The sequence below is a fragment of the Chrysochloris asiatica genome, unplaced genomic scaffold (assembly GCF_000296735.1).
Source record: "Chrysochloris asiatica unplaced genomic scaffold, ChrAsi1.0 scaffold00125, whole genome shotgun sequence".
In the NCBI taxonomy this organism is placed as follows: Eukaryota; Metazoa; Chordata; class Mammalia; order Afrosoricida; family Chrysochloridae; genus Chrysochloris; species Chrysochloris asiatica.
This window is the reverse complement of record NW_006408643.1, coordinates 4232813-4257047: the sequence shown is the minus strand read 5'-3', so window position 1 is coordinate 4257047 and position 24235 is coordinate 4232813. Positions and strand designations below refer to the sequence as shown.

Here is a 24235-nt window from a genome sequence, read left to right as displayed (position 1 = left end):
GAGCATCCCGGTGCTCCCTGTCCACCCCTCCCAGTGTGTGTCCAGGAGTCCCTGAGCATCCTCGTGCTCCCTGTCCCTCCCTCAGGTACTGCACTCCGCGGCACCAGGACTTTGACGATCTGGAACGCAAGTACTGGAAGAACCTCACCTTTATGTCACCCATCTACGGGGCAGACATCAGCGGCTCTCTATATGATGACGTGAGTCCTGTGGGCTTCTGAGACTGGCGGGGGGGCTCAAACACCAGGGCAGGAGTGAACAGTCACGGTACTGGGCCTTCGGGGGTCCTGGCCACACGGCCCAGCCTCTCTGTGAGCATCTGGGTGGGCGTGGGTGCTGACGGCATGCCTGCTGCCCTGCAGGACGTGGCTCAGTGGAACATCGGGAGCCTGCGGACCATCCTGGACATGGTGGAGCGTGAGTGTGGCACGGTCATTGAGGGTGTCAACACGCCTTACCTGTACTTCGGCATGTGGAAGACTACCTTCGCCTGGCACACGGAGGACATGGATCTGTACAGCATTAACTACCTGCACTTCGGGGAGCCCAAGTCCTGGTAAGGGCTCTCCCCTGCTGAGTCTCTGAGCCCAGGTCAGGGGTTCTGGCACCTCGAATCCCGCTGACCAGGCTCCAGTGGCTTCAGCGACAGCCTCAGTTTACCTATCAGGTGTGGGGAGGAGATTGCTTCTTCCAGCCTCCCACCTCGGAAAGGAAGCACGCAGTTCTCTGAAGTATGGAGTTGCCCTCCAGAATCCCCCATGCTGAGCTGTGGCTCTGGGTCCCTTCAGCCATGACCCATGGCATCTTCCCCGCCACCACTGTGTGCATGACTTGGGTGCTGGGCGTCTCCTCTGGGCTCTAGACCTCAGGCGGGCGAACAGGGGGATACCCAGCACCACCCGTCTTCTCCTCCTGACTCCCTGGGTTGGTGGTGATGTGGGCACACTCATGTCGCGGTATATACCTGCTGTCTACGGACTCTGGTGACTTTTGTTCTTTGTCGGGTTTTAAGCGGCAACTTCTGAGCCGGGCGCTGCACATCTCCTTCGTTAGAAGGTTCCAAGGCCACAATCCCGTTATCGCTCACAGCTCTGGGAGGCGACGGCTTAGCCGTGACTTTGCTTGTACGTGTGGGGTGTACAGTGCGGGTGCACGGGTGGACGCCCAGATGACCCCATCCAAGGAGCCTTTTCTCTCAAGGGGAATCTGTGGCACCCAGCTGAGCCCTGCCTCTGAGCAGCTGCTTTTTTGTCCCCATCTTTGCACGGAGGGGAGGCCACAGGAGGAGGTCTGAAGAGATGTCCACCCCTCCCCCCACCCCCCCACCACCTTTAACTCAAAGCCTAGGCCAGAAAATAGGGTGCTAAGAGTTTCTGAGGCGTCCCACCCATCTCCTTTCCTGGGGGCTTGCTCTCACCTCATGTATAGACTGCTCAGCACTGCTCTTATCCCTTCTCAGGCCTCCTGTGGGTGGAGGAAGGGGACTCCTGCCATCTCTGTGGTAGGTGGACCACCCCACGTGGCTCTGAGCTTGAGAGAGATACAGGGCCCTGAAGCCTGTCCTTCCCTGGGGCCTCCAGGCCTCTGCCTCACTTCCCTGATACCAGGCAGCATCCTGGTCTTTGTAGTAAGGGGGCTGGAGGAGAGAAGAAAGGCTCAGAGGCTCAGCCTTCCAGGTCAGCCTCTGCGTGCTGGGAGCCGCCAGTTCATCCCCGGAGGCCTAGCCTCAGCATCCTCATTCAGCCGACTGCTCTCCAGGCCCAGTTTCTGCCAAGGGACTCTGGCTTGAGGGAGAGAGAGGTCCACCCAGCTGCCAGGAGGGGTCCTCCTCCTGTCTGCACTGCCCAGCCCCTCCTCCCTGGATCACCTGGGCCCGACCTGCCCGCTCCAAGAATTGACGCGGAGGCTCTCAGGCCACCTAGAGAGCTTCCCTCCAGGGTTACAGGAGGCGGTGAGCCCCCACAGGGGAAGATTTTACAAAACAATGTTAGTTTTTATATAATTTAAGAAACATTATTTGTACCAAAAAGCATTAGCCAATGTCCAACCGTTTCAAGAGGTAGAATGTGATGAAGAACCGATGGTAGTGAAGGCCCTGGTGAAAAGCCAGGCCCAGGAATTGACGGAATAACAATGGAAATGTTTGAACCAACTGATGCAGTGGCGGTGGCCCTCGCTTGTCTAGGCTAAAAAAACAGCAACCGGAAGACATCTGTATTGTGCCCATCGCACTGGAATGTGGAAACCATGAAACAGTATCATTAATATCACATGCAAGTAGAAGCTTTCTGAAGAGAATTCAAAAGTGGCTGCAGCAGTAATCAACAGAGTTGTTTGTTGTTAAATGCTGTCAAGTCGGTTTTGACCCATAGCATCCCTATATAGGGTTTTCAAGGAGCAGCTGGTGAGTTTGAACCACCAGCCTTGTGTTTCAAACCGACCTTGTTATCAAGTGCTTATCCTACAGGAATTCAGAAGAGGATGTGGATCTAGGGATCCATTGCTGGCATCAGGTGGATCTGCACAGAAAGCGGAGAACACCATAAAGATGTTTGCTTGTGTTTTATTGATTATGCAAAGGCTTTCAACTGTGTGGATCATAACATGATGAAGGATGGATGGGTATTCCCAAACACTTGTATTCTTACTGTGTGTAGATTTAGAGCCAGTCATTCAAACAGAACAAGGGATGCCAAATGGTGTAAAATCAGGAAAGGTGTGTTGTCAGGGCTGTATCCTTTCACCAAACCTAGTCAATCTGTATGCTGAGCAAAGAGCCTGATAAACTGGATTATATGAAGAAGACCGTGACTTGAGGGTTGGAAGAAAGCTCGTTAACAACTTTGCTTGCTGAAAGTGAAGAGAATTTGAAATACTTACCGATGAAGATCAAAGACTACGTACAGTCTTCAGTATGGATTGTACCTCAATGTAAAGAAAATGAAAATCCTCACAATTGGACTAGTAAATAACATGGTAAACAGACAAAAGATTGAAGTTGTCAGAGACTTCATTTTGTATGGGTCCACAATAAATCTCATGGAAGCAGCTGTCAGGAAAGCAAACAGCGTATTGCATTAGGCAGATCTGCTGCACAAGACCTCTTTAAAGTGTTCAAGAGCAAAGATAACAGTTTGAGAACTAAGGTTTGCCTGAGGTCAAGCCATGGTATTTTCAATCGCTTCATATACAAGTGAAAGTTGAACAATGAATAAGGAAAACCATAGGAGAAACAATGCATTTGAGTTATGGTCTTGGAGAAGAATATTGAAAGTACCCTGGACTGCCAGAAGATAAACACATCTGTCAGGAGAGAGGTACGACCAGCATGCTCTTTAGAAGGGAACCTGATAAGACTTCGTCTCTCGTCCTTTGGACATGTTGTCAGAAAGGACCAGTCCCTGGAAAAGGACATCATGCTTGGTAAAAGGGAGGGTCAGCAAAAAAGAGGAAGCCCCCAACGAGATGGACTGACCCAGTGGGCAGCAGTCATGGGCTGAAACAGACCAACCACTGTGAGGATGGTGCAGGGCCCGGCAGTGTTGTGTTCTGTTGTGCATCAGCTCATGACTCAATGGCATCTAACAATACAACAAGAAGTAGTATAGCTGAACAGCTTACAATGATACCACATAAGATTCTATGATGGAAATAGATGTTACTGAGGATTCTGTATGGTCTGTTAGGGAGGAGTTCTGATGGATGGGGTGAAATCATGAGTTTCCATCCTGGACGATACGTACCCCAGTGGTGAGCTGGGAGTCCTGCTTATCTCTGGGTCTTCTGTGCCCCATTGAGGGTGCAGAGTGAGTGAGGGACGGCGATGGGCAGGACAGGCAGGCACACAGCCAGAGTGTATGTAAATGTGTGGTTTTAGAGCCCTGACGGGCTTGTTGGGAGCTGAGGTGCTCCTGTGTGTCCTGCCTCCTCGGGACCACTAGGTGGCGCTCCCGCCTTCCCCACCACTGCAGCTGTGTCTGCTGTGGAACTTTCCCAGGTTCTTGTATCTTTCATAGACACAGTGGTAGGACATTGGTGATCCTGGAATCCCCTCACCATAGCTGGAAGGTGCTGTGACCCCCCAGCCCTGAGTATATGTACAATCCGACCAGGTCCCAAGCAACTAGAGATACTTTTCTGGGAGAAAATCCCCACTTTTTCTTTAGAACAACAAAAAAGGAAATGAACAAGTTGGCATTTGGAGTATGTTCCCGCCAGACTTGCTGGGCTCCTGAGTCGAGGGGGCTTAGGCTGATATGGGTGCTGCATGCCTGGCAGTGGTGGGAGGGGCAGAGGGTACCCGCCCAGGCCTGAGAGGTGGGCATGGGGTGCAGGTGCCCCCCAAGTGTGGGTACGATGTGGGGACAGTATCAGGAGCATAGAGGGGGAAGCCCGAGGACAGCCGAGGGACACTGGGCCTGGGATGACTTCTGGGGAATGGGAGGCTGGTTTGTCTGCTGTCTGAGACAAGGAATCAAACCCCTTGGGTCTTTGTCCACCTAGTGACCCTTCCAGAGGTTTTTCTCCAATGTCTCTTTCTCTGCCTCTCTCCTTCTCTCTGTCTGTCTCCCCATCAATCTTTCCTGTCTCTGTCCCTGTTTCCATTTCTCTCCCACCCTCAGCCCAGGTTTACCATTTCCCAGTGGCTCCTGGGGCACGACACTGACCTGGTTGGCTCAGGTGCCGCCAGGTGCCCCACAGCATGTTGGCCCTTCAGCTTCCAGCCCTTCCCAGCACCCTGTTCCCGAGCAAGTGCGCTGGGTAGCCAGTGGGCCGCTGCTGAGTACAGTGAGGACTCCTTTGGGAAAGTTCTGGAAGGCTCCTTGACCTTGGTCTTGATTTCTGGCCCCACAAGAGTGAAGGTAGCATAGGGGGTGGAGAAAGGGGTCTGTTGTTGGGGCAGGGGTTAGCTGTTAGGCCTTCCTCAGTGCTGTGCTCCCAGCCACCCAGCTCTGGGGACCTTCTGCACTCTCCCAGGACCCAGGTGTCTCAGCACCTCCTCTCCTTTTCATTGTCGTTGCCGGCACAGGTGCTGGCCAAGCTACTCGCTCCTCAGGAGCCTGGCTCACTCTAGTCCCCAGTCCTCAGCAGGGGCCTCTGTGTGTGTGTGTGTGTGGCGGCGGGGGTCTGACTCGGCGACTCTCAGCCCCTGTGTGCTGCAGCTTAACCAGTGTGTGTGGCCTCCTGCTTGGGCTGGAGGCCCAGAAGCCCCTCAGATGCCCAACCTGTCCTGCCTCCCACCCCCCACCCCCTATGGGCTTGAGAACACACCAGATGTGGCTGCGCTCCCACGTTGCCTAATTATGCAGTGCCTCTCACGTCGGCAGTCGCTTAATTGCAACCATTTTGGAGTATTTTGGTAGCGTGGTTTTTTTTAAGTGTCGACATACTCAGGTTTACAGCATTTTATTAAGCTTTTCTGGGTCTGTTGCTACTTTGGGCTTGTGATTTGTGTGTCAAAGTGACGGGAACAGCCTGATGTCGATGAAAGCAGAGAAATTGGCTCCGTGAGGCCCGTGGTACGGGGAGCTCCGGCAGCCGGAGCCACAGATATCGGGAGCGTTTGAGATTTAAAACAGATCCAGCACTTCCGACTCACCCTGGCCAGCCTTCTTCCCCAGCTGGTCAGTGAGGAGGGCAGGTGGGCATGTTGGGAGGAAGGCAGATGGCTTGGACCCTACTTGTTTCAGGGGGCTTATGTGCAGGGAGAGGCAGCCCAGGGAAGGGCCTCTGTGTCAGCGGGCTGGACCTGCTGGCCCTGGGCCTCTGTTGGAGCCTTGCAGGCAGGAGTCCTGGGGGACAGTTGCTTAGCTTAGCAAGGACTTAACATGGGCTTTCCAGACTCATCACCACACTTGCCCATCCTTGTGGCCCCTACCCATCCATCGGATCAGCTGCTTGCTAGTGCGCTGTCGGGAAATATAAGATCCAACTCTCCTGGCTACTTCCACGAGTCTGGATGACAGGTCAGGTGCTCAGGGAATGCTGTTATTGGTTCTAAGGAGAAGAGCAGAGTGACCGCTGCTCTCAAGGCTGCCCCGTACTTGCTGCTGGCATGCCTAGAGCTGGCTCTGGTGCCAGAGATGGTGCGGCGTGGCACCCACTTCTCTGGACCTGTAGGGAGAGCAGAGCTGTTGGCACGGGAGCCCCTGGCTGTGGGGCTATGGTGGGTGGCACAGAGGCATTGCAGTGCCTCGCCTTTGCTTGCCATCTTTGCTTACCATCTTTTCTGTATTTTCACAAGGCAAAGCCTCTCCAGCGCTTGTGCCTCAAACCCAGATGACCACAGGATTGGGGACTCCTCACCACCTCCCCAAACTCTCCTTGGGTGGGTACGTGTCTTTGTTGGGGGCCTGCAGCTGAAGTAGAAGTGGTAGCCACCCTCCTGGCAGTGGCCCTGGAGAACCGGCCTCCCTCCCTGCAGATGGGCTTCTCCTCAACACTGACCTGTCCCTGCCCCTGGGGGCCAGCTCCATGCCTGCCACTTCTGCTTTCCCTCCAGGGTGGCGCCCACCCATGCTCTGATCTCTTCTGTATTTTCTGGGGATGACAGCCTCCAACTTCTCCTTGCTCTGCCTTCATTTGCCTCCCTGGGGGTGCTGGGTGCCCCCCGAGTCCAGAGCAGGTGGAGAGGGGCATGCTAATGATGCCCCCAGCCACCGGGGCTGCCAAGAGGACATGGAGCCCAGGCCAGGGGAACAAGGCCCCAGAAAGGTTGGGGGCCTGGGCTCCTCCTGACCTTTAAGAAGCCACATGGCGGAGAATTTCCCTCCTGATTTGCAGCTCTGAGTTCCTGGTCTGCCTCTGCCCAGGAGTTTCCCGGAGGGGCTCTTGGTCTCTCTGCTGCCAGGAAACTCGATCCCAACAGGCTCTTCTCTGCCACACAGGAGTCCCCAGGGGGAGTTGTACACGTGCATAAGTGCATGTGTCTGCATGTGTGTGTGTGTGTGCCCATGCATGTCAGCACGTGTGCTCTCCAGGGATGGGCATGTGTCATGTGGGCAGACAGTGCACCCATGACCTGCTCTGCCACGTAGGTAGGGAGCAGGCCCAGAAGGTGATGCCAGCTCTGCTTGGTGGAGGGGGAGGGAGGGAAAGGAAGGCTGCCAGATGCTCCTTGCCCTTTGCTGCCCTCTCCCTGCAGGGCTGAGTCCGGATGTGGGGGTCCCTGCCTGGCCTATAGGTGGTGCTGCAGGACCATCAGGCTGGCCTGTGAGTGGGACATTTGCGGGGGATGGATAGGTGACTGAGCTGCCTCCCTCTGAGAATGGCCTGGAAGTTGCTGGCGTCCATGGGGCCTGGGCTAGGTCAGGCTGCAGCAGATGCAGCCCTAGTGGGGACCCAAGAGCTCCCATTCCCTGTGTGTTCCCAATGAAGGAGCCCCTCCCGCTGACAAGCATGCCCCTCCTGTGCCAGCGACCCCAGAGCACAACCAGTCTGTCTGATCACTCAGCTTCTGAGCGCTGTGACCCATCACCGGTACAGGGTGCGTGTAAGATAGGTGAGTCCCCTCTTGTGTGTACCCACCCGGCCAAACCTTGATGTGTGCATCCCCAGCAGAGCTGGGGCGCCGGGGGTGGAAGGGCTCCACGTGCTACTTGGTCTTGCCTATCCTCTACCCTCCCCTCCCTTCCCCAAGCACAAGTCTCAGAGCAGATGCCCGTGACCCAGGGGCTAAGGGAGCGTCCCTTACTTGGGTGTACAGGGACCACCAGGCCGGTGCATGGGCATGAGGCAGCTCCATGCGCCGAATGGGAGCGCCTTTGCCTGAGCTCAGCCCGCAGTGGGTGCTGGGAGCTGCCCAGCCCCACTGCTGGCAGGAAGGGGGTCAGTGGGGACCTTACTGTGACTGCCTGTCTAGGGAACTGTGGTCATGTTCTCCGAGTGCACTGTGCCAGCATGCCACTGTGTATGCATTTGTGTTAGGGTGACTGGCCCCAACTTGCCCCAGGCTTCAAAGTGGAGCCCTCAGACTGGAGAAACGTGCATATTTAGCCTGGCAAGTGCATGTGTTTACATGCATGCAGATGTGTGTGCTCACGAATGTGGGTCTGCACACACTTGCAAATGCACCCGGGCACAAATCCATGTGCACGTATGCATATATACTGTGCCACATGCATGGTGGGTATGAGGAGGCAAACTGTGTGGGCCTACATGTTTGCCTCATGTTTGCACATGAGTGCACATATATGTGCACACCATACATGTACGGTGTGTAGGTGTGTTTGGGCACAGCGGTGCACATTCGTTTGTGCATGCATATGTGCACATGTATGTGTACATGTGTGTCCTAGAAACATGGAAGAGTGTCTGACCACACCATCCATGGATTAGTGAGTCTGGTGTCTGAGTCCTGAACCCAGCCTGTGTCCAGATCACAGGGCAACTGGGGTACCGGAGAGGGACTGGAGGCTGACCATGGGGCTTCCCTGTGCAGCTCAGCTCACACACCATGCCTGAGAGCATGGCAAGGCTGGCATAACCGTAGGGCCAGGAGGGCCCAAGCATACGATGTAGCCATGAGGACAGCTGTGTTGTCCCTGGCCGGCTTCATCAGCCCCTCCTGATTGAGTGTTCAGCTCAGCCTTGCTTTTGTTCAAGCCAGACTTGTCTTGATGTCATCAGCCCAGGCTCCTGCTTGTTGAGAGTAGACCGCAAATTCCAGCCTGAAAGCTGGTGTTGGCATCAAAAACACGGCTCCTGCTGCAGCTCAACCCAGAGCCTTGAATGTCATCAAACCTTGAGAATGGGGCATGTCATTGATGCCACGATGGTGGGCTGTCTCCAGTAGTCTGGAGCCTGTGACTTGGCCCAGTGTGAGCACAGCTCCACCCCCAGTCTGATCGGCTTCGTGCCATCTCTTCCCATACTCACAGCCCACACCTGATTGTGCCCAATGTGGGCAACCCCTCACTGTACATGCGCCCCAGGAGCACGTCGATGGGACCCAGAGTGTTGAGGGCACAGTTGGTGTTTGTTCAGAGGATGCAGAGGGATTTGAACAAGGCACTAAACAGAGCTAAAGATGTGTCCTACCATGTCATCCTTTGGAGCGCAGACACCTGTGGGGGTGGGGGACTTTTCAGATACTTCCAACGACCAGTTGTCCGGGTTAGCCCGAGAGCTGGGCCCCGCTGCCTCAGGGGTTTTCAGAAATTGTCCACTTGGGGAACAGAGCAGGGAAGCCTTGTGACAGAAGGGTGCTGGGAGAATGCACTTGGGTGGGGGATCTGTATTAGGCTGTTTACTTGTTCCTTTGGGTTTTGTACCAGCTTGTTGATTTCATCCACTGTTTTACCCAGGAACTCTTTTAAAATTTTTACTGTTTTAAAAACAAATTGAGATTTGTAGAAAAATTGTGATAATACGGAGAACTCCTTTATCTCTCCATACGTAATTTCTCCTGTTCGGGACGTGATAGGTTAGTGCGTTACATTTTTGTTACACTTTGGATCCCCAGTCCACACCCACGGAAGCTCAGTAGAGAAATCAGATGATGGCAGATAGCATTGGGCACATCGGCTGCAAAAGACCTCTTGAAAGTAAGTGTTCAAGAGGAAAGATGTTGGCTTGAGGACTAAGGCGTGCCTGGCGCAAGCCACACGGTCTTTCCACTTACCTTTGATGCATGAGAAGGAGCTCTGGTAACGGAGTGGATTATGAGCTGGGCTGCTAACCATAAAGTCAGCAGTTCGAATCTACCAGTTGCTTTGCAGGAGAAAGACAAGGTTTTCTGTGCCTGTAAAGACTTACAGCCCGGGAAAGCATATACAGGGTTACTACTATGAGTTGGAACCAACTTGTTGGCACGCCACTACTACCACCACCTGCTTTTGTTGAGATTAACCTTTAAGTGGATATTTGCAGTGCTTGAGCTCACAGCTATTGTTGTGAGGTGCCGTCGAGTCGGCTCCGACTCATAGGGACCATGTGCACAACGGAACAGAACACTGCCCTTTCCTGTACTGTCCTCACAGTCAGTACATTTGAGTCTATTGCTGCTGTCACTGTGCTACTCTGTCTCCTTAGGGGTCCTCCTCTATTTCACTGACCCTCCACTTTACCATGCATGCTGTCCTTCTCCAGAGACTGGTCCCTCCTGATAACATGTTCCAAGTATGAGAGACAAAGTCTCCCTATCCTGGCTTCTAAGGAGCATTCTGGTTGTACTTCTTCCAACACAGATTTGTTTGTTCTTCTGGCAGTCCATGGTACTTTTAATATTCTTCTTCACTCGTCTGTCAGTTTGTTGTGCTGTGGTGGCTTACGTGTTGCCGTGATGCTGCTCAGCGATGCCATCCGTGGTAGGCTGGTTTCAGCTGAGCTTCCAGATGAAGATAGACTTGGAAGAAGAAGAGGTGGGCCTTCTGAAGGTTTAACTGCTGAAAACCTTATGAATAGCAGTGGTTTATTGGCACCTCCGTAACTCCAGGGCAAAGTTACTATTACATGTGGGACTGCATTGTTCACACGCACATGGTTCAAGGGTTCGCTGCTGTTAGCAGAGCCATCTCATGGTCAGTGCTCTTGCCAGACAGATTTGAATATGTCTGCTTGCTCTTCTCTTCTTCTCTACTCATATCGGACCACAGGCTGACTGATGGGCTCGTTGGTGAGCACACAGCTCTCCAGCTCAGGAGACATGTAGCTGGGACCTCTGCTCTGGGCCAGACAGGTTGATATCAGGGTTTCGGCTGGACCAGGTAGGGCTGCTTTGCAGGTGCTGGGGAAGAATCTGCTTCTAAGTCCACTCAGGTAGTTGGTGGAGTTCAGTATCTTGCAGCTATAGGACTCAGGGGCCTGCATCCTTAGTGGCCACAGGCAGGGACCACTCTCAGGTCCTTGCCTCATGATCACCTCCACGCTGAGGACTGCACTGGAGAATCTCCTACTCCCATGGGAATCTCTGTAAGAGCCCACCTGATTAGACCAGGCCCACCCAGGACAGTCTTTCTGTCTTCCCTGTCTTTCTACTGACCGTAGTGACGTCTGTAAGAATCCTTCACCTCAGCCACCTGCTAGACTATGTGGAATCTTGGGGCCGCCTCAGAGTTCCCGTCGTCACAATGTCTTCTCTTCTTGTAAACATCTTTCTCATGAAATACGATGTGCTCTTGAAAAGTACATAAAATGTATACAACCAGCTCCTCACTTATCGACCATCCCGTTATCTGATGTTGCCGTTTTACGACGATAGTAAAAAATCTAGTAGCAGACTCTTTTGCGCATTAATGACCCATATCTGGCAGTGACGAATTGAATGCCAAGATCCCAATGGGGGTCCCTGACTGCATATATTTCACTGTCTAGGAGGGGGAGGGGGCACAGTCTCCCTAAACCACTTGGGGTGCTGGGTAGCACGGAGGGGGCTGGAGTCAAGCTGGCAGGACTAAGACAGGACATTGCCAGTGGGTTCTGGGTCCTTACAGGGAGCAGGTTGAGACATCAGCAATGGCAGCCAGTGTCCTGAAGGTGGGGCACTTGGGCTGGGAGGAAGCAGGGACCTTGCCTCTGGCCCCTGCTCCCAGCCCCAAGGAGAGGGAAGGCTGGGCTGGGCCATGGTCAGAAGGAGCTCTGACATGGGGCACTTGGGGGCCTGGGGCCCCCAAATCAGCAAACAGAGAACACACTGGACTCTTCACCCAGAGGTGCTTCGGAAGAAAGATCTGGTATTCTACTTCCCCCAGAATTAGGCATTGAAAATTCTGGAACGCAATTCTACTTTGATACAGGCTCACCAGGAGTTGAGGTCGATTCAACAACAACTGGTTAGCAATCCTGGGGTAGTGCCAACAGTTACCAAGTTCACCTGGTCATTAAAAGGTTAGAGCTTCAAACTCACCCAGAGGTGCTTTGGAAGAAAAAACTGGTGATCTACTTCCAACGAATCAGCCAATGAAAGCCCTGTGGAGCCCAGTTCTACTTTGACACACACAGGGTCAGCGGGAATTGGAGTTGTCTGACTGGACAACAGCTGGTTTGCCCTGGAGTTAAACTGGCAGCTTTGTGTGGGACATGGCACAGGCTCTGCTACTTCAGCAGGTGGCATTCAATATGGCCCTGGGTATTGCTGCCCAGCTGGGGGAAGAGGAGGGCTGGCACATTCCTGGAGAAGTTTTTGTGCCCAGGCCTAGAATGGGAGAGGGCCTTACCTCTGCCCACATCTAATTGGCCAGTGCCTGGTCACATGACCACCTGACAGGGAGGCTGGGAAATGTAGTCTCACTGCACGCCCAGAAGGAGAATAGGGCCCAGCCCCGGTGGAGTGTCTCCTCTGGGCCTGCTTGGGTGTGGCCGAGTGGCCAGACATCACAAGGTGTCTGGAGTCCCTGAGACAGAGGCAGGACAGCTGGGGTGCTCTGAGGACCTCAGGAGAGAGGAAGTAGGTCGCTTGAGGGCATGGGGCTGTGCCATGGAGGATGATGAGTCCCATCGGTGGGAGGCAGTTAGGCAGGACACAAGGGTGCTGAGTCTGAGTTCTGGGTGCGAGGAGCAGGCCTGTGGCCTGGTGGGTGAAGGAGCCATGCAGACGAGGTTGGCCCAGGTCATGGGGCTAGGGTGGTCTGGGAGTGGTGGGGGTAGCTAGATGTGGGCTCTGGACCATCTGCTGGGGATGTTGAGCTGACCTGCTCTCTGGTCTCAGTTCCCACCCTGCAGTGTGTACCGTCTGCTGTCTGTCTGTCTTCGCGTGTCCGTGTATACGCCATCCTGCCGCCCAGTCCTGCTGGTGTAGTCTGAGGCAGCAGATGGCCCTCATTTTGCAGTCTTTTGTTTAAAAGGGCACTTTGGCATTAGGACAGTCTGCAATGGCCTTGGTGCCTATGGAGGTGTTTGCTTCAGCATGGCCAGTTCCCCACAAGCCCCCAGGTGGACTGGATTCCCATCCTTGCTCAGCACTTTAAGAAAAAGTGACTTCTACCAGACACCGAGCAACTCTAGGACCAGGGGTCCTGCGGAAGAGGAGCTGGATCCCACTCCCTCCTGCCCCCCCACTGTCCCCACAGATGGCCATGGCGGGCTCTGTTTCCATGGCAAACTGGTGTGCATTAGGCGGCTGCAAATTTGTGAGCAGAGGGCCGCTTGGATGTCGTGCTTACAAAGCTGGGGGTGCCGTGCTTCCTCTCCACGTTTGCTCAGCAGCAGGGGTCTGCGACCTCGATGCTGCTGATGAGGCGGGGGATCTGGGAATGGAGCCAGCGGTGGGCCCTCACACTGCGACGAGAAAGACGACACTAATGGCCCTCGTTTAACAGCTTTCCTGCCGAGGGTTCTTCTCTGGCCTGATTACCAGCCGAGTTGACTTAACCCATGTGTGAGCGCCAGGTCCTGAGCCCAGGGACTCAGACAAGCACTGGGGCCTCCGGCTGGCTGGTTCATGGTTACTGATCACAGCAGGCTGTCCCAGGTACCCCCGGGCCTGTTGGTAAGGACGTTTTCACCCCCACATGCTGCAAAGCTGGTGGACTATGAGGCGAACAAGTTAAAACTGCCTGCCTTGGGCTGAGGGAGCAGTGGCCCGCCCTCTGGGTGCCAGCGTGTGTCCAGACACAGTGCCATCCTCATTTCTGTGTTTCCGTGGTGACAGGTGCATGGGTTAAAAGTCTGCTGATGATCAAAATGGAAACAGATAAAAAGATCTTCTTTGTAGTTCTAGAGCTGTCCAGAATTGAAGTGCTCACGCTGCCTCAGCCCGTTAAGAGCCCAGTAGGACAAGTGGCCATTGATGCCACCTTCCTAGGACCCCGCCCCTCCAGTGGGGGCTATAGGGACAGGATGCCTGGTGACTGTTCTCCTCCCACCCGTTCTCCAGCCCCTAAGGTGGCTCCCTGCCCACCCTACAATTTGCGCCATGTTTAAGGAGCTCTGGTAGCGTAGTGGTTACGAATTGGGCTGCAAACCACAAGGTCAGCAGCTTGAAACTACCAGCTGTTCCGCAGGAGAAAGATGAGGCTTTCTGCTCCTGTAAAGATTTACAGCCTCGGAAATCCTGTACAGGGTCGCTATGGGTCGGAACTGACTCCACGGCACACAGCCACCACCATTAATAGCATGTGGGACTCCCTCACTGGCTCCAAACAAAAGGGCCCATGACCTTTTTCTGTCCAGCTGTGGCCCCTCAGAGATGGCCCTCTGTTGTCCTGCCCTGTCCTCCTCTGTGTCTTAGCAGGAACAATCCGGGCCCATGAACAAGGCTGCAGGAGGGGGTGGTGTTGGAGCAGCTTGCGCTCTAGACGGGAGACTGTGTGAGCAGAAATGCAGGCCAGTGAGCCCGGGGAGGGCAGTGGCAGTGGAGTAAAGGGCTGGGGGTTGTGCTGTGGTGGTTGAGGTGGTTTTGCAAATGGCCCTTGGGGCTCCTCCCCACTGAGTGGCATCATGCACACCTCCAGCTCTGACCAGGGGCACTCTTATCACCTGACTTCTGCCCTTCAAATACCTGGGCAACCCCCCTCACCCTCCATGAGGCAGCAGGGGAGTCCGGTCACAAGCAGGCACAAGGCACCCTTGCAGCTTTGGCTTCATCTTATCTGAAAAGCTGTGTCTGGGCTCCAGTCTGCCCACCCCGCTCGCTCGCCTGCTTTTGAGGCTTGTTTGTGCTTAAGGTGTCTCCCCCTCAGGGCTGGTGTTGTGTGCCTTTGAGTCCCACTCGTCTACACCCCATGTGACAGAGCGGAGTTGCCCCGTAGGGTTTTCTAGCCACCATCTTTACGGAAAGGAACCTTGGTGGTTCATTGATTAGGCACTCAGCTGCTCACTGAAAGGTCGACAGTTTGAACCCACCCAGTGGCTCCGCAGGCGAAAGCGCTGGCAATCTGCTCCCATAAAGCCTAGGAAACCCTCTAGGGCAGCTCCACTCTATTCGCTGAGTAAGAATTCACTCAGTGGTTCCAACAGCAGCAGTCTGTAGAGGACCAGGTTGCTGGGTCTGCTCCCTGTGGAGCTGCTTGGGTGGATTGGAATCACCAAGCTTCCAGTCAGTTGTCGAGTGCTTAACCATGGCGCCTGGCAACAGGGTGGTTCTCACTCCCATTGTGAAGCTGCCTCCTGGACTAAAGTGAGCTAGTCCTTGGTGTGGCCTGCTCCTGTGTCTCCTAAATCATGTCCTCGGCCCAGGAGGGTGAGAGCCACCTCCATGAAGGCTCTGGAGCCTGACTGCTGCCACTACCCCGCTCCTCTGTCCCCGCCCTGCCTGTCCATTTCTTTGGAGGCCCCATGTGGTAATCCCTGTCAGAGGCGCCCTGGTTTCTCTGTTGATCTCAAGTGTGCGTTTGGTGCGTTTAAATGAAAAGGTCATTATTTGGAATCGTTGACAGCACTGTTAGAAGATGCCAGATTCCAGCGCCTATTGTTCCGTAAAAACGATCCATTACAGATAAAATGCGGCAGCTCCATAAGGTTCTTTCCTGGGAGCAGGCCCTTAGCTTCGGCAGATCCAATCTCTCTTTGAGTGTGTATATAGGAGCCTCGCATAAACGAGAACAGTGAGGAGGGCTGTCCCTCCTGTGCCCCAGACGTCTCTGAAATTAGAATTGTGAGTGTGTGGTAGACATAGGACTCTCTGGGGAGAGGACAGAGCTCCCTCCCCTTGTGCATTGGAGCTGGCCTTTGGGGATGGTGGATCACACCGCCCCTGTCCCACTCCAGGCTCTCTGTCGTGCCTTGTGTGAGGGTCTTGTCCCCCTGCGGGAGGAGGGGTAGGTCACAGATGTTATCTTTCTCAGACTCAGATACCAAGTATGAGGTGGGCCAGGCACCTAGCCCTCAGAAGGGGGCTCCCCTGGAGCTAAGCCTGTCATGACTGCCAGCGTATGTCTGGCTCACCCTGCATGCTGTTTCCCTCGGTTTCCCAGTCCTTGGTGCAGCCAGCCCGAGGCTCCACAGATGGGAGATGGTCAGCAGAAACCGACTTGGAAATTGTCCCCATGTCTCTATCCCTCTTGAGTGTCTTGCCAGATTGGGACAAGATGTCATGCCTTCCTTGACTTCCCTCAGCCCCAGGTGATACACAAGTGAACGTGCTCAGCTACCAACTGCCCGGTTACGGGTTCAAGTCCACGCAGGCGAGCGTGCCTTGGAAGAAAGACCAGGCAATCTACTTCTGAAAACATAGTCCCTGTAAACGCTGTGGAACAAACAGTTCTACTCTGGCACACACAGGGTCTTCAGCTGTTGGAACCGACTGGACGGCAGCTGAGAGCAGTGCCTTCAGTGTGGCGCTGATGGGTGGCCACGGTGATGGGCAGTTTGCTATGCTTCTGCTTTTCCAAGTGCTCTGTGCCTCATTGTGAAGTGTGGTAGTACTGCCTTCTGTCTGCGCAGGGACCTTCCCTCGGAGCCCCTACTTACAAAGACAAAGAAACCTAGTTGCCGTGGGGTCTGGTCTCCCACAGGTGTCAGAGTAGGACTGGACTACAGCCGCTCTTTAGTGGCTGGATTTTTGCAAGTAATGTTATTACCAGGCCTTTCTTCCAGGACAGCCCTGTATAGACTCAAAGCTCCACCATTTCTTTTAGCTTCCAAGCATGTTCACTGGTGGTCCCACCTAGGGCCTCCTTGGCTAAATAGGGTTTTTATTCTGAATGATCCCGAATTTTACAAAGAATCTGACTGGATGAACTATTTCTTTATTGCTGAAGATAAACTCACCGTGTGCGGGAATCTGCTTCTTCATCTGATTTGCTAATGCATTGTTTGTTTGTTTTTTTCTATTCTTTTTACTGCTCATATTACAAATACTTAATGATGTTGGTTACTGTTGCTACAATTGGCTCATGTCTTGTTGCTGGGTGGTGCCCCTCGATTCTGACTCGTAGGGACCCCATTGGGTTTCCAGGCGGTCGTGTTTACAGGAGCACATCACCAAGTCTTCCTCCTGCAGAACCACTGGTGCGTTTGAACCACTGCCTTTCTTTTTGATTAGCAACTGAGCGCTTAACCGCTGTGTCACCAGAGCTTATTTGCTGATGTGTCTTCTGTAGGGTTTTGCAGGCACTATGTGCGACCAGCCTGCTGGTTTCCCATGTGCCTTGAGCCTCTGTTAGAGATAGGTCTTTCTGTGGATTCATTTACTCCAAAATATGCTGAATCCACCAGATGATTGGGGAACGTCCTTTGCCTGGCTCATTAGCCATGTGTATTAAGTGGGCGGTATTGAAGTGGCCAAGAATTTCATGTTTCTTGGATCTACAATCAACATCCATGGAAGCAGCAGTCGAGAAATCAAATGATGGATTGCATTGGGCAGATCTGCTGCATAAGACGCTCAAGAGCAAAGATGGCAGTTTGAGGACTAAGGTGCACCTGACCCAAGCCAGGGTATTTTCAGTTTTTCCTATGTATGTGACAACTGGACAGTGAATACAGAAAACCAAAGAATTGATGCCTCTGAATTATGATGTTCACAAAGAATATCTAACGTACCATGGAGTGTCAGAAGAAGAAACTCATCTGTCTAGAAAGCAGTACAGCCAGAATGCTCCTTAGAAGCGAGCATGGTGAGACTTTGTTTCTCAAACTTTGGACATATTATCTGCAGAGACCAGTCCTTGGAGAAGGACATCGTGCTTGGAAAAGTGAAAGACCCTCAATGACATGGATTGACACAGTGGCAGCAGCAGTGGGCTCACACGGAACAAAAATTGTGAAGCTGACGCAAGACTGGGCAGTATTTTCTTCTGTTGTGCAGAATGACACACACAGAGGGTCAGTATGAGTTGGAGCTGACTCCATGGCACCTAACAACAACAACATCCCTATTGCACAGGGGTTTGGTAGAACTCGCAGCAAACCCACCTGGGATGGGTGCCTTTTGCAGAGACGCACCCATGACCTGGTCTCTTCACCTTCACCTGATGGAGCCGTGAACTCCACACCTCAGAGAATATTCTGGCACGTGGGTACATCCGTCTTCTCACACTGCCCCCCTAGTAAGGGTGAGCTTTCCTCAATCTCTGGAGGGTAGAGCAGCGGAGGGGCTTGAGAGGGTGGGGCCATGGCTTTGGGGGACACTGGACACTCCTCACCTTCTCCGACCACAGGCAGACCCTTCAGTGAGGTGTGGGCAGAGCAGGTGAGTACCAGGGCCATGGCGGGCTGTACGTTGGGGGTCATGGCAGTGGAGGGGCTTCTCACCTGACCTGTGGCTTTGGGACATAAGGCAGCACCAGTTCCCCTTCCCGACGGCATGTTAAACGACGAGGGGCCTGTCCGCCCCGACCTTGTGCAGGCACTGTGAAATTAACTTCCTCACTGTCCCGCGAACCAGGCTGAGCTGACATTTGCAGAGGGCTCAGGGAGCCCGCTCCTGGCATGCGGCCCGGCAGAGGGGAGGGCGCCCACCGACTCTGCATTGCTGAGCGGCTGGCCATCCGTGGTGGTTCCTGCAGCCACGTCTCTGGTCCCACAGCTCACCTGGTGCCAAGCGGAGTCTTTAGAGCCCCTGGCCTGAGAACCTTGGCCTCAGCCCAGTCTCAGGTGCTCTGCAGTCAGGAGGAGGCCCAGTGAATGTTTACTGCAGGGAAGTGAGGAGGGGGAATGAAGGAATGCAGTTACATGTGAAGCCTGAGGTGCCCAGGCCTAGCTTTAAGCAGCTTGTGTTGAGCGGTGGTTGTGGCCGTGGCCTTTCTCCGATCAGGAGAGGCCTTTGGTGTTTCCTGTCCATGGTCTGGCAGGAGTAGAGCTGTGAGGGTACAGGCCACCTCAGATGTGGCTGGACCCCAGGCCGTGGGCCCCTCTCCAGCAGAGCTTAGCTGAGGGGCCACTATTTTACTGTCGCTGGTTTGCAGCGATGGTGCCGGAAATCCACCCCAGTCCTAGTGCCTGTTGCTGTCATTAATGGTTTCGGAGCAGGTTCCTGCTCTTCGAGACAGTGTGCCCCTCCTCCTGACACACTCATTTAATTTTTAACTCACAAGGCATTTGCTTATTTATTTTCATTGTTCTTGATAATAATTCTAAGCCATTAGAGGGGAAAATTATATTCAAAAATGCTGTTTCACACTTTATTTGTTTGATGATTTAGAGCGATAGAAAATAGCACATTTGCTGGCTTTTATAGTCTGATAATTATTCACATCCATCAAGCCATTCCAGGGGAATAAACAAAACACCAAGAAAATGATCCTATTAATAGCATTCTCCACTGTCGACAGGAAAGTTCTTTCTCGGCCTGCGCAGCGGTGACATGGAAGTGGCTGTTCTTGTCACTGTCGCTGGCGCATTCTGTCCTCCTGCTGAGAGCTCTGCTCCTTCTAATTACCAGCTCGCTCTTGGTTCCCACCCCCCAACCCCCACTGCCCAGGGTGCACCTGCTCGAGGACACAGAACTCAACCCCAGTCAGCTCTGCATGCGTTCCTTATTCATGCTCGGAGCATGAACCCCTGAACCCCACAGGCAGAAAGCATCTGACTTCTACGATCCCAGCAGCATAAGGCGTTGTCCTGTCTTCCCACCCTCCCATCCCCGGATTTGAGTGTCTGGTGCGTGCCATGCCACATGTCTAGTACATGGGTGTACTCTGCACGCTGCATCTTGGTCCCTGGCCCCTGACCCCTGTAGGCAGGTTTGTGGCTGTTCAGTTTTGCTTTTTGGGGGGTGATAGGCACAGGGTAGGGTAGGAGTCTCTGGGTAGTATCATGGTGAACATGCTTGGCTGCTAACCACGAAATTGGAGGTTGGAATCCACCCAGAGAGGCACCTTGGAAGGCAGGCCTGGAGACAGACTTTGGGAAAATCCGTCACTGACAACCCTGTGGGGCACAGCTCTACTCTGATACATGATGGTCCCCAGGAGTTGGGGTACAGGGCAAAGCTCACCACTCAGAATGTCCCAAGGTATAAAAGGAGGAGTCTGGGCGGCCAAGAGGTGGGGGCAATGGTCACCTTCCCTATCCCCTCCCTCAGGCCCCTGGTTCACTTCCTTCTGGAAGGGGCTGTGTGTGGCTCCTCTATGTAGCAGCTCCTCATCCTGCCAGAAGCCTCCTTCCCTCTGTCTTTGGAGCCATTGAGTTGGGGCCATGCTTTGTTTCTTAGATGATGAGAGCAGAACTTTCTCTCTGTCTGGTCCCCAGCCAGACTGTGCATCCTCGAGGGACCGTGGCCATGGTCTTGCCTCTCACACTGCCTTCTGGTGCCTTGTGCCTTTCCTTAATCGAAGCTTGTGTCATGTCCTCATGCTACCAGCTGGAAAACAGGCCCCAATGTGTCCCTAGGGGCTCCTGGGCAATTCCCCGGCACTAAACTCCACGTTCTGGAGCCTGCAGCTGCAATCACCTGAACGCTGGCTGTAAGACCAACCCTGATGGTGCCAGCTGGAACTAGGCCCAGTGCCTCTGCTGTCCAGCCTCACAAATGAGGTGTTCCATGGGTCCTGAGGCAAAAGCCTGTGCCGCTACTGCAGCCGGTGGGTGCTGCGGCCGGAGGGGTCATCGTGGCAGAGCCCAGGTTCTGGAAGGTTCTGCATCAGGCTGAGTTTAGCCTCTCCCTGGGAAGCCCACCTGGACTCTGCTCTCCCAGAGTTGTTCTTTCCACTTCTGCTTAGGAACAGAGTGTGACGGAATGGCTTTACTTTACAGTGTGGCTTCTCTAGACACTGCCATTTTTTTTGGCTCCATGTCCTCCTTGCCTGCTCAGAACAAGGCTGAGATGGATGGACACTGCTGATGGCATTGTCCTGGGTAGTGGCAGAAGTCTCTAGAAGGGGGCGGTGTGGCAGAGAAGACTGATGTCTGGCTGTGATGTAATGTGAGGGCAAGAGGTGGAGGGTAGACTGAACAGTTGTGGGGTGGGTGATGTGCAGCCTGAGATGGGACCTGTATGAAGGGGCGGGAGGAAGGAAGAGGAGCTGAGGAGCCCCTTGGAAGGGGTCTCACCCCTCACCATGTCTCCAAGCCGCAGGCCCAGTGGATGGGCTGCCCTGTCTGCTGGGGTCACAGGTGGCAGCAAGATTGCTTCTGACTGGGAATTTTGACCTTGTGGTGAGCACCGGGTTCCCAAGGAGAGAGAGACAGACTGCTTCCCCATGCTGCTGACCAATTAAACCAACTCTGTTTTCCAGCCAAGGAGTCGTTCACTAATAGCCAGACAGACGCTGTCCACCTTGAGGCCAGTGAGCAAACATTTTAGCTGGAAGGTCTTGCCCGCCTGTCCACCTTTCTTTCCTCCTGTCTCTCTCTCTCTCTTTCTCCTTTGCTCCTTTTCCCTCTGTCAGCCTTTCTCTCTTGTTCTCTCCTCCCTCCCTGCGTGTCTGCTTTCTGTCTGTCTGTCTCTTCCTTTCCTTCCTTTCTGATGCTCCCCACCTCCCAGAGTTACCAGAACATGTCAGCTGGAGACCCCCAGTGTCAGGGTGCCTGGCCATTGGCTTGAGGCTTACCGGGGTGGTGACAGGACTGACATGTACCAGCTCCTCTCGGGGGTCCAGGGCTGTGAAACCTGCCTCCCTGTGCACGGACAGCTGCATCGCCAGAGGGGGTGTCACCTCCTCATCCGGCCATGTTGTCTGCCTTGGCACACCTGAGCTTCTGGGCCTCCTGGGTCCCGCTGTTCCGGAGTCTCCAGCATAGATGAGGGTCCCTACAATCAGCTGGGGCCCTCGAGGGAGGCTGCCTGCCACTGGAGTCCTATGCTGGGGTCCGAGATGCAAGAGAAATGACTCCTGGTGCTCACCCCCAACACTGCCGCCCCAAATCGGGTCCTGTCTGCAAGTCCAGTTCCTTTCCAGAAACTTCCTCTAATCTCCCCAGGGGCCGCTCTTGTGAGCACTCTGCCCAGCGCCCTGCCGCCTGCCGCCGCTGATAACAGAGGAACTGCGCTCCAGCATATTAAACTTTTAACATCCACCAGATTCAATTAATCTTATCTTTACAACTCCCAATTACAGGCGGTAATTAAGTGAGCGCAGCATTGTGGACTGGGGATATTGCATTAATCATCACAGTCTTGCAGCCATAAATTAGTGCCTTCCAATTCTCCAGCACCTTCCCTGTTCGAGGAACGCTAATCCCACAAAGGGGCTGGGGCTGGGGATTCGTTCTGGCCATCTTTATGTCAACGATAAAAGGCCTTTTAGGGAAAAAGATGCTTGGCTTTGCCCTGGTATAGGAAAATTCCTGTGATGGCAGACGGGATAGGGACTTCAGGCTCCTTGGAAGTGGGGTGGGGGGTGCAGGAAACTCCCCAGAAAAGAGTTGTTCTCATCCAGTTTGATTAGAGACCCCAGGATGTCTGCCTGTCTGTCTCCCTACTGCCTCCTTTTACTTTTATTAGGAAACATGTTAATCTTTGCAGTTGAATGGCTAAGCCAGCCCCTGAATCTGGGTGTTCTTTTGTCATCTGTGTTTTTCTCTGGGCTGAGGGTGGGAGGGAGTGGCTCTTTACATACTATCTCGTCTAACATGACTGATTCCAGAATGTGAGAGTGGCTCTCGTTACGCTGCTGCATCCATGGAGAGGGAGGATGGGACTAGGTCCTTCTCCGGGGGCCATCCTCTGCACTGTGGGATACTGGGTAGCATCCCTGGTGTCTGCCCACTTGATGCCCTAGCACCCGTCTCCCTAGTCCTAGGGAGCACAAATACCCCGAGACATGGCCCAGTGTCCCTTGGAGACAGAATCACCCTGGCTGAGAACTCCTGAGTCCTGGTGTGGCCCTGCAGGATAATGCGCTAGACCACAAGGTGAATTTAAACCGCAAAGTTGGTGGTTCAAATTCACCAGCTGCTCCTTGGAAACCCTATACAGGGTCGCTATGGGTCAGAACCGACTCACTTAACCTACAACAACACTGATCCCCCAGAGACCGTGTCCCATCATCATCTGACCCCCTGAAGTCTTAGGATACTGCCCATATTAAAATCCACACACTGAGTAGAGAGGGAAATCCCAGGAGTGGAGGCTCCCCCTAGTTGATATTGCCTGACCCAATGGGAATTTATTATGGTGGAAAGGATGAGCAGGGCCCAATCTCAGTTTTTTTCTCAAATAATTAACGGTGTCTCTTCCCCTTGGTGAACCACAAGTTTGGCAGTTCAAACCCACCAGCTGCTCCTCGGAAGCCCTATACAGGGTTGCTGTGAGTCGGATTGAACTAGACGGCACTTAACAACAACAACTCCCCCTTGGCATTGCTGACAAGGGGCCCGTTCCTTCTCTGGGCTGTGGCCGTACTGTGCACTGTATGGTGTTGAGCAGCATTCCTTGTCTCCACCTGCTCGATGCCAGTAGCACCTCCCAGCCGCCAGTTGTGACGACCACAAATACCCCCAGACATTGCTCCACTCTCAGAGGATAGAATCACTCTGGGTGAGGACCCTTGTTCTCCTGGTTGTGGGAGGTACATGGAGGCCCCATGGGCCCACAGGCTGTATGCAGTGAGGGCTCCGCACCTGCCCTGCTGGCCTTCACTGAGCTTCATTCTGCTCTGGGGTGGATGGATTATAGTCAGACTTCCCTGCTGGGGGCTCCTGTCCCTACTTACAGCCTCGGAGTTTGCTTGTCCCTATGGTTGCTTCACGTTTGCTGACTTGCACCTTAGTCATGGTTCAAATGTAAAATGTGTAAATTAAATGTAAAACTAACTAGTGGTGTTCATGCCGGGGTGGAGGGTGGGAGTGGGCTCTGAGGTGGGGGCTTCTCTGCTCTGTTCCATCCTGGGGCCTCTGTGTACTTCCTGCTCCCCAATTCCAAAGCCAGTGTCCTTGTGCTTGCTTTGTCTCATTGAGGGTTAGTATTATGTGCCTGGGGATTCTACACTGGTAACTCCTGGGGTGCCTTTCTCCTGTTGTCCTCCCCTTCTCCCCTTCCAATGCCTCCTCACTTCCCTACCTGCCACCCCTCCCCATTCTGACCTGCCCCTTCTTTCTCTGCAGGTACGCCATCCCGCCAGAACACGGCAAGCGCCTGGAGCGACTGGCCATAGGTAGGTGAGACCCCGTTTCCACTTGGGATGGTGCGGGATGTGCTCAGAGGTCACCCCTGTGACCTGGCCCACCATGTTGTCCCTTCCCGAGTCCCCATAGGCGCCTCACTGCAGTGCACTTGATTTGATTCCCTGACTCGGGCTGCATCCCTCCTGGCTCCACACTGTGCCCTTTCCTCATTCCTCATTCCATGAGACATCTTGTGAGGGCACACTGCAGGGCCTTGGGGGATCTGCAGGGGGACCCTTGGCTCTGACTTTGTTGGGCCATGCTTCCCTCAAGTCCCACCACATGGAACTTGTCAGACAGGCAACTGAGA

At 53.9% G+C, this 24235-nt stretch overlaps 1 protein-coding gene across 1 annotated transcript in view; it reads left to right on the top strand.

Moving 5' to 3' along the window:
• KDM4B (lysine (K)-specific demethylase 4B) overlaps positions 1-24235 on the top strand; it is a 114580-nt gene that overhangs the window by 14283 nt on the left and 76062 nt on the right. The window contains exons 3-5 of the mRNA XM_006868910.1: positions 86-200; positions 363-556; positions 23866-23915. Of these exons, the coding sequence (XP_006868972.1) occupies positions 86-200; positions 363-556; positions 23866-23915 (359 nt within the window). The remainder of the gene's footprint in view (positions 1-85; positions 201-362; positions 557-23865; positions 23916-24235) is intronic.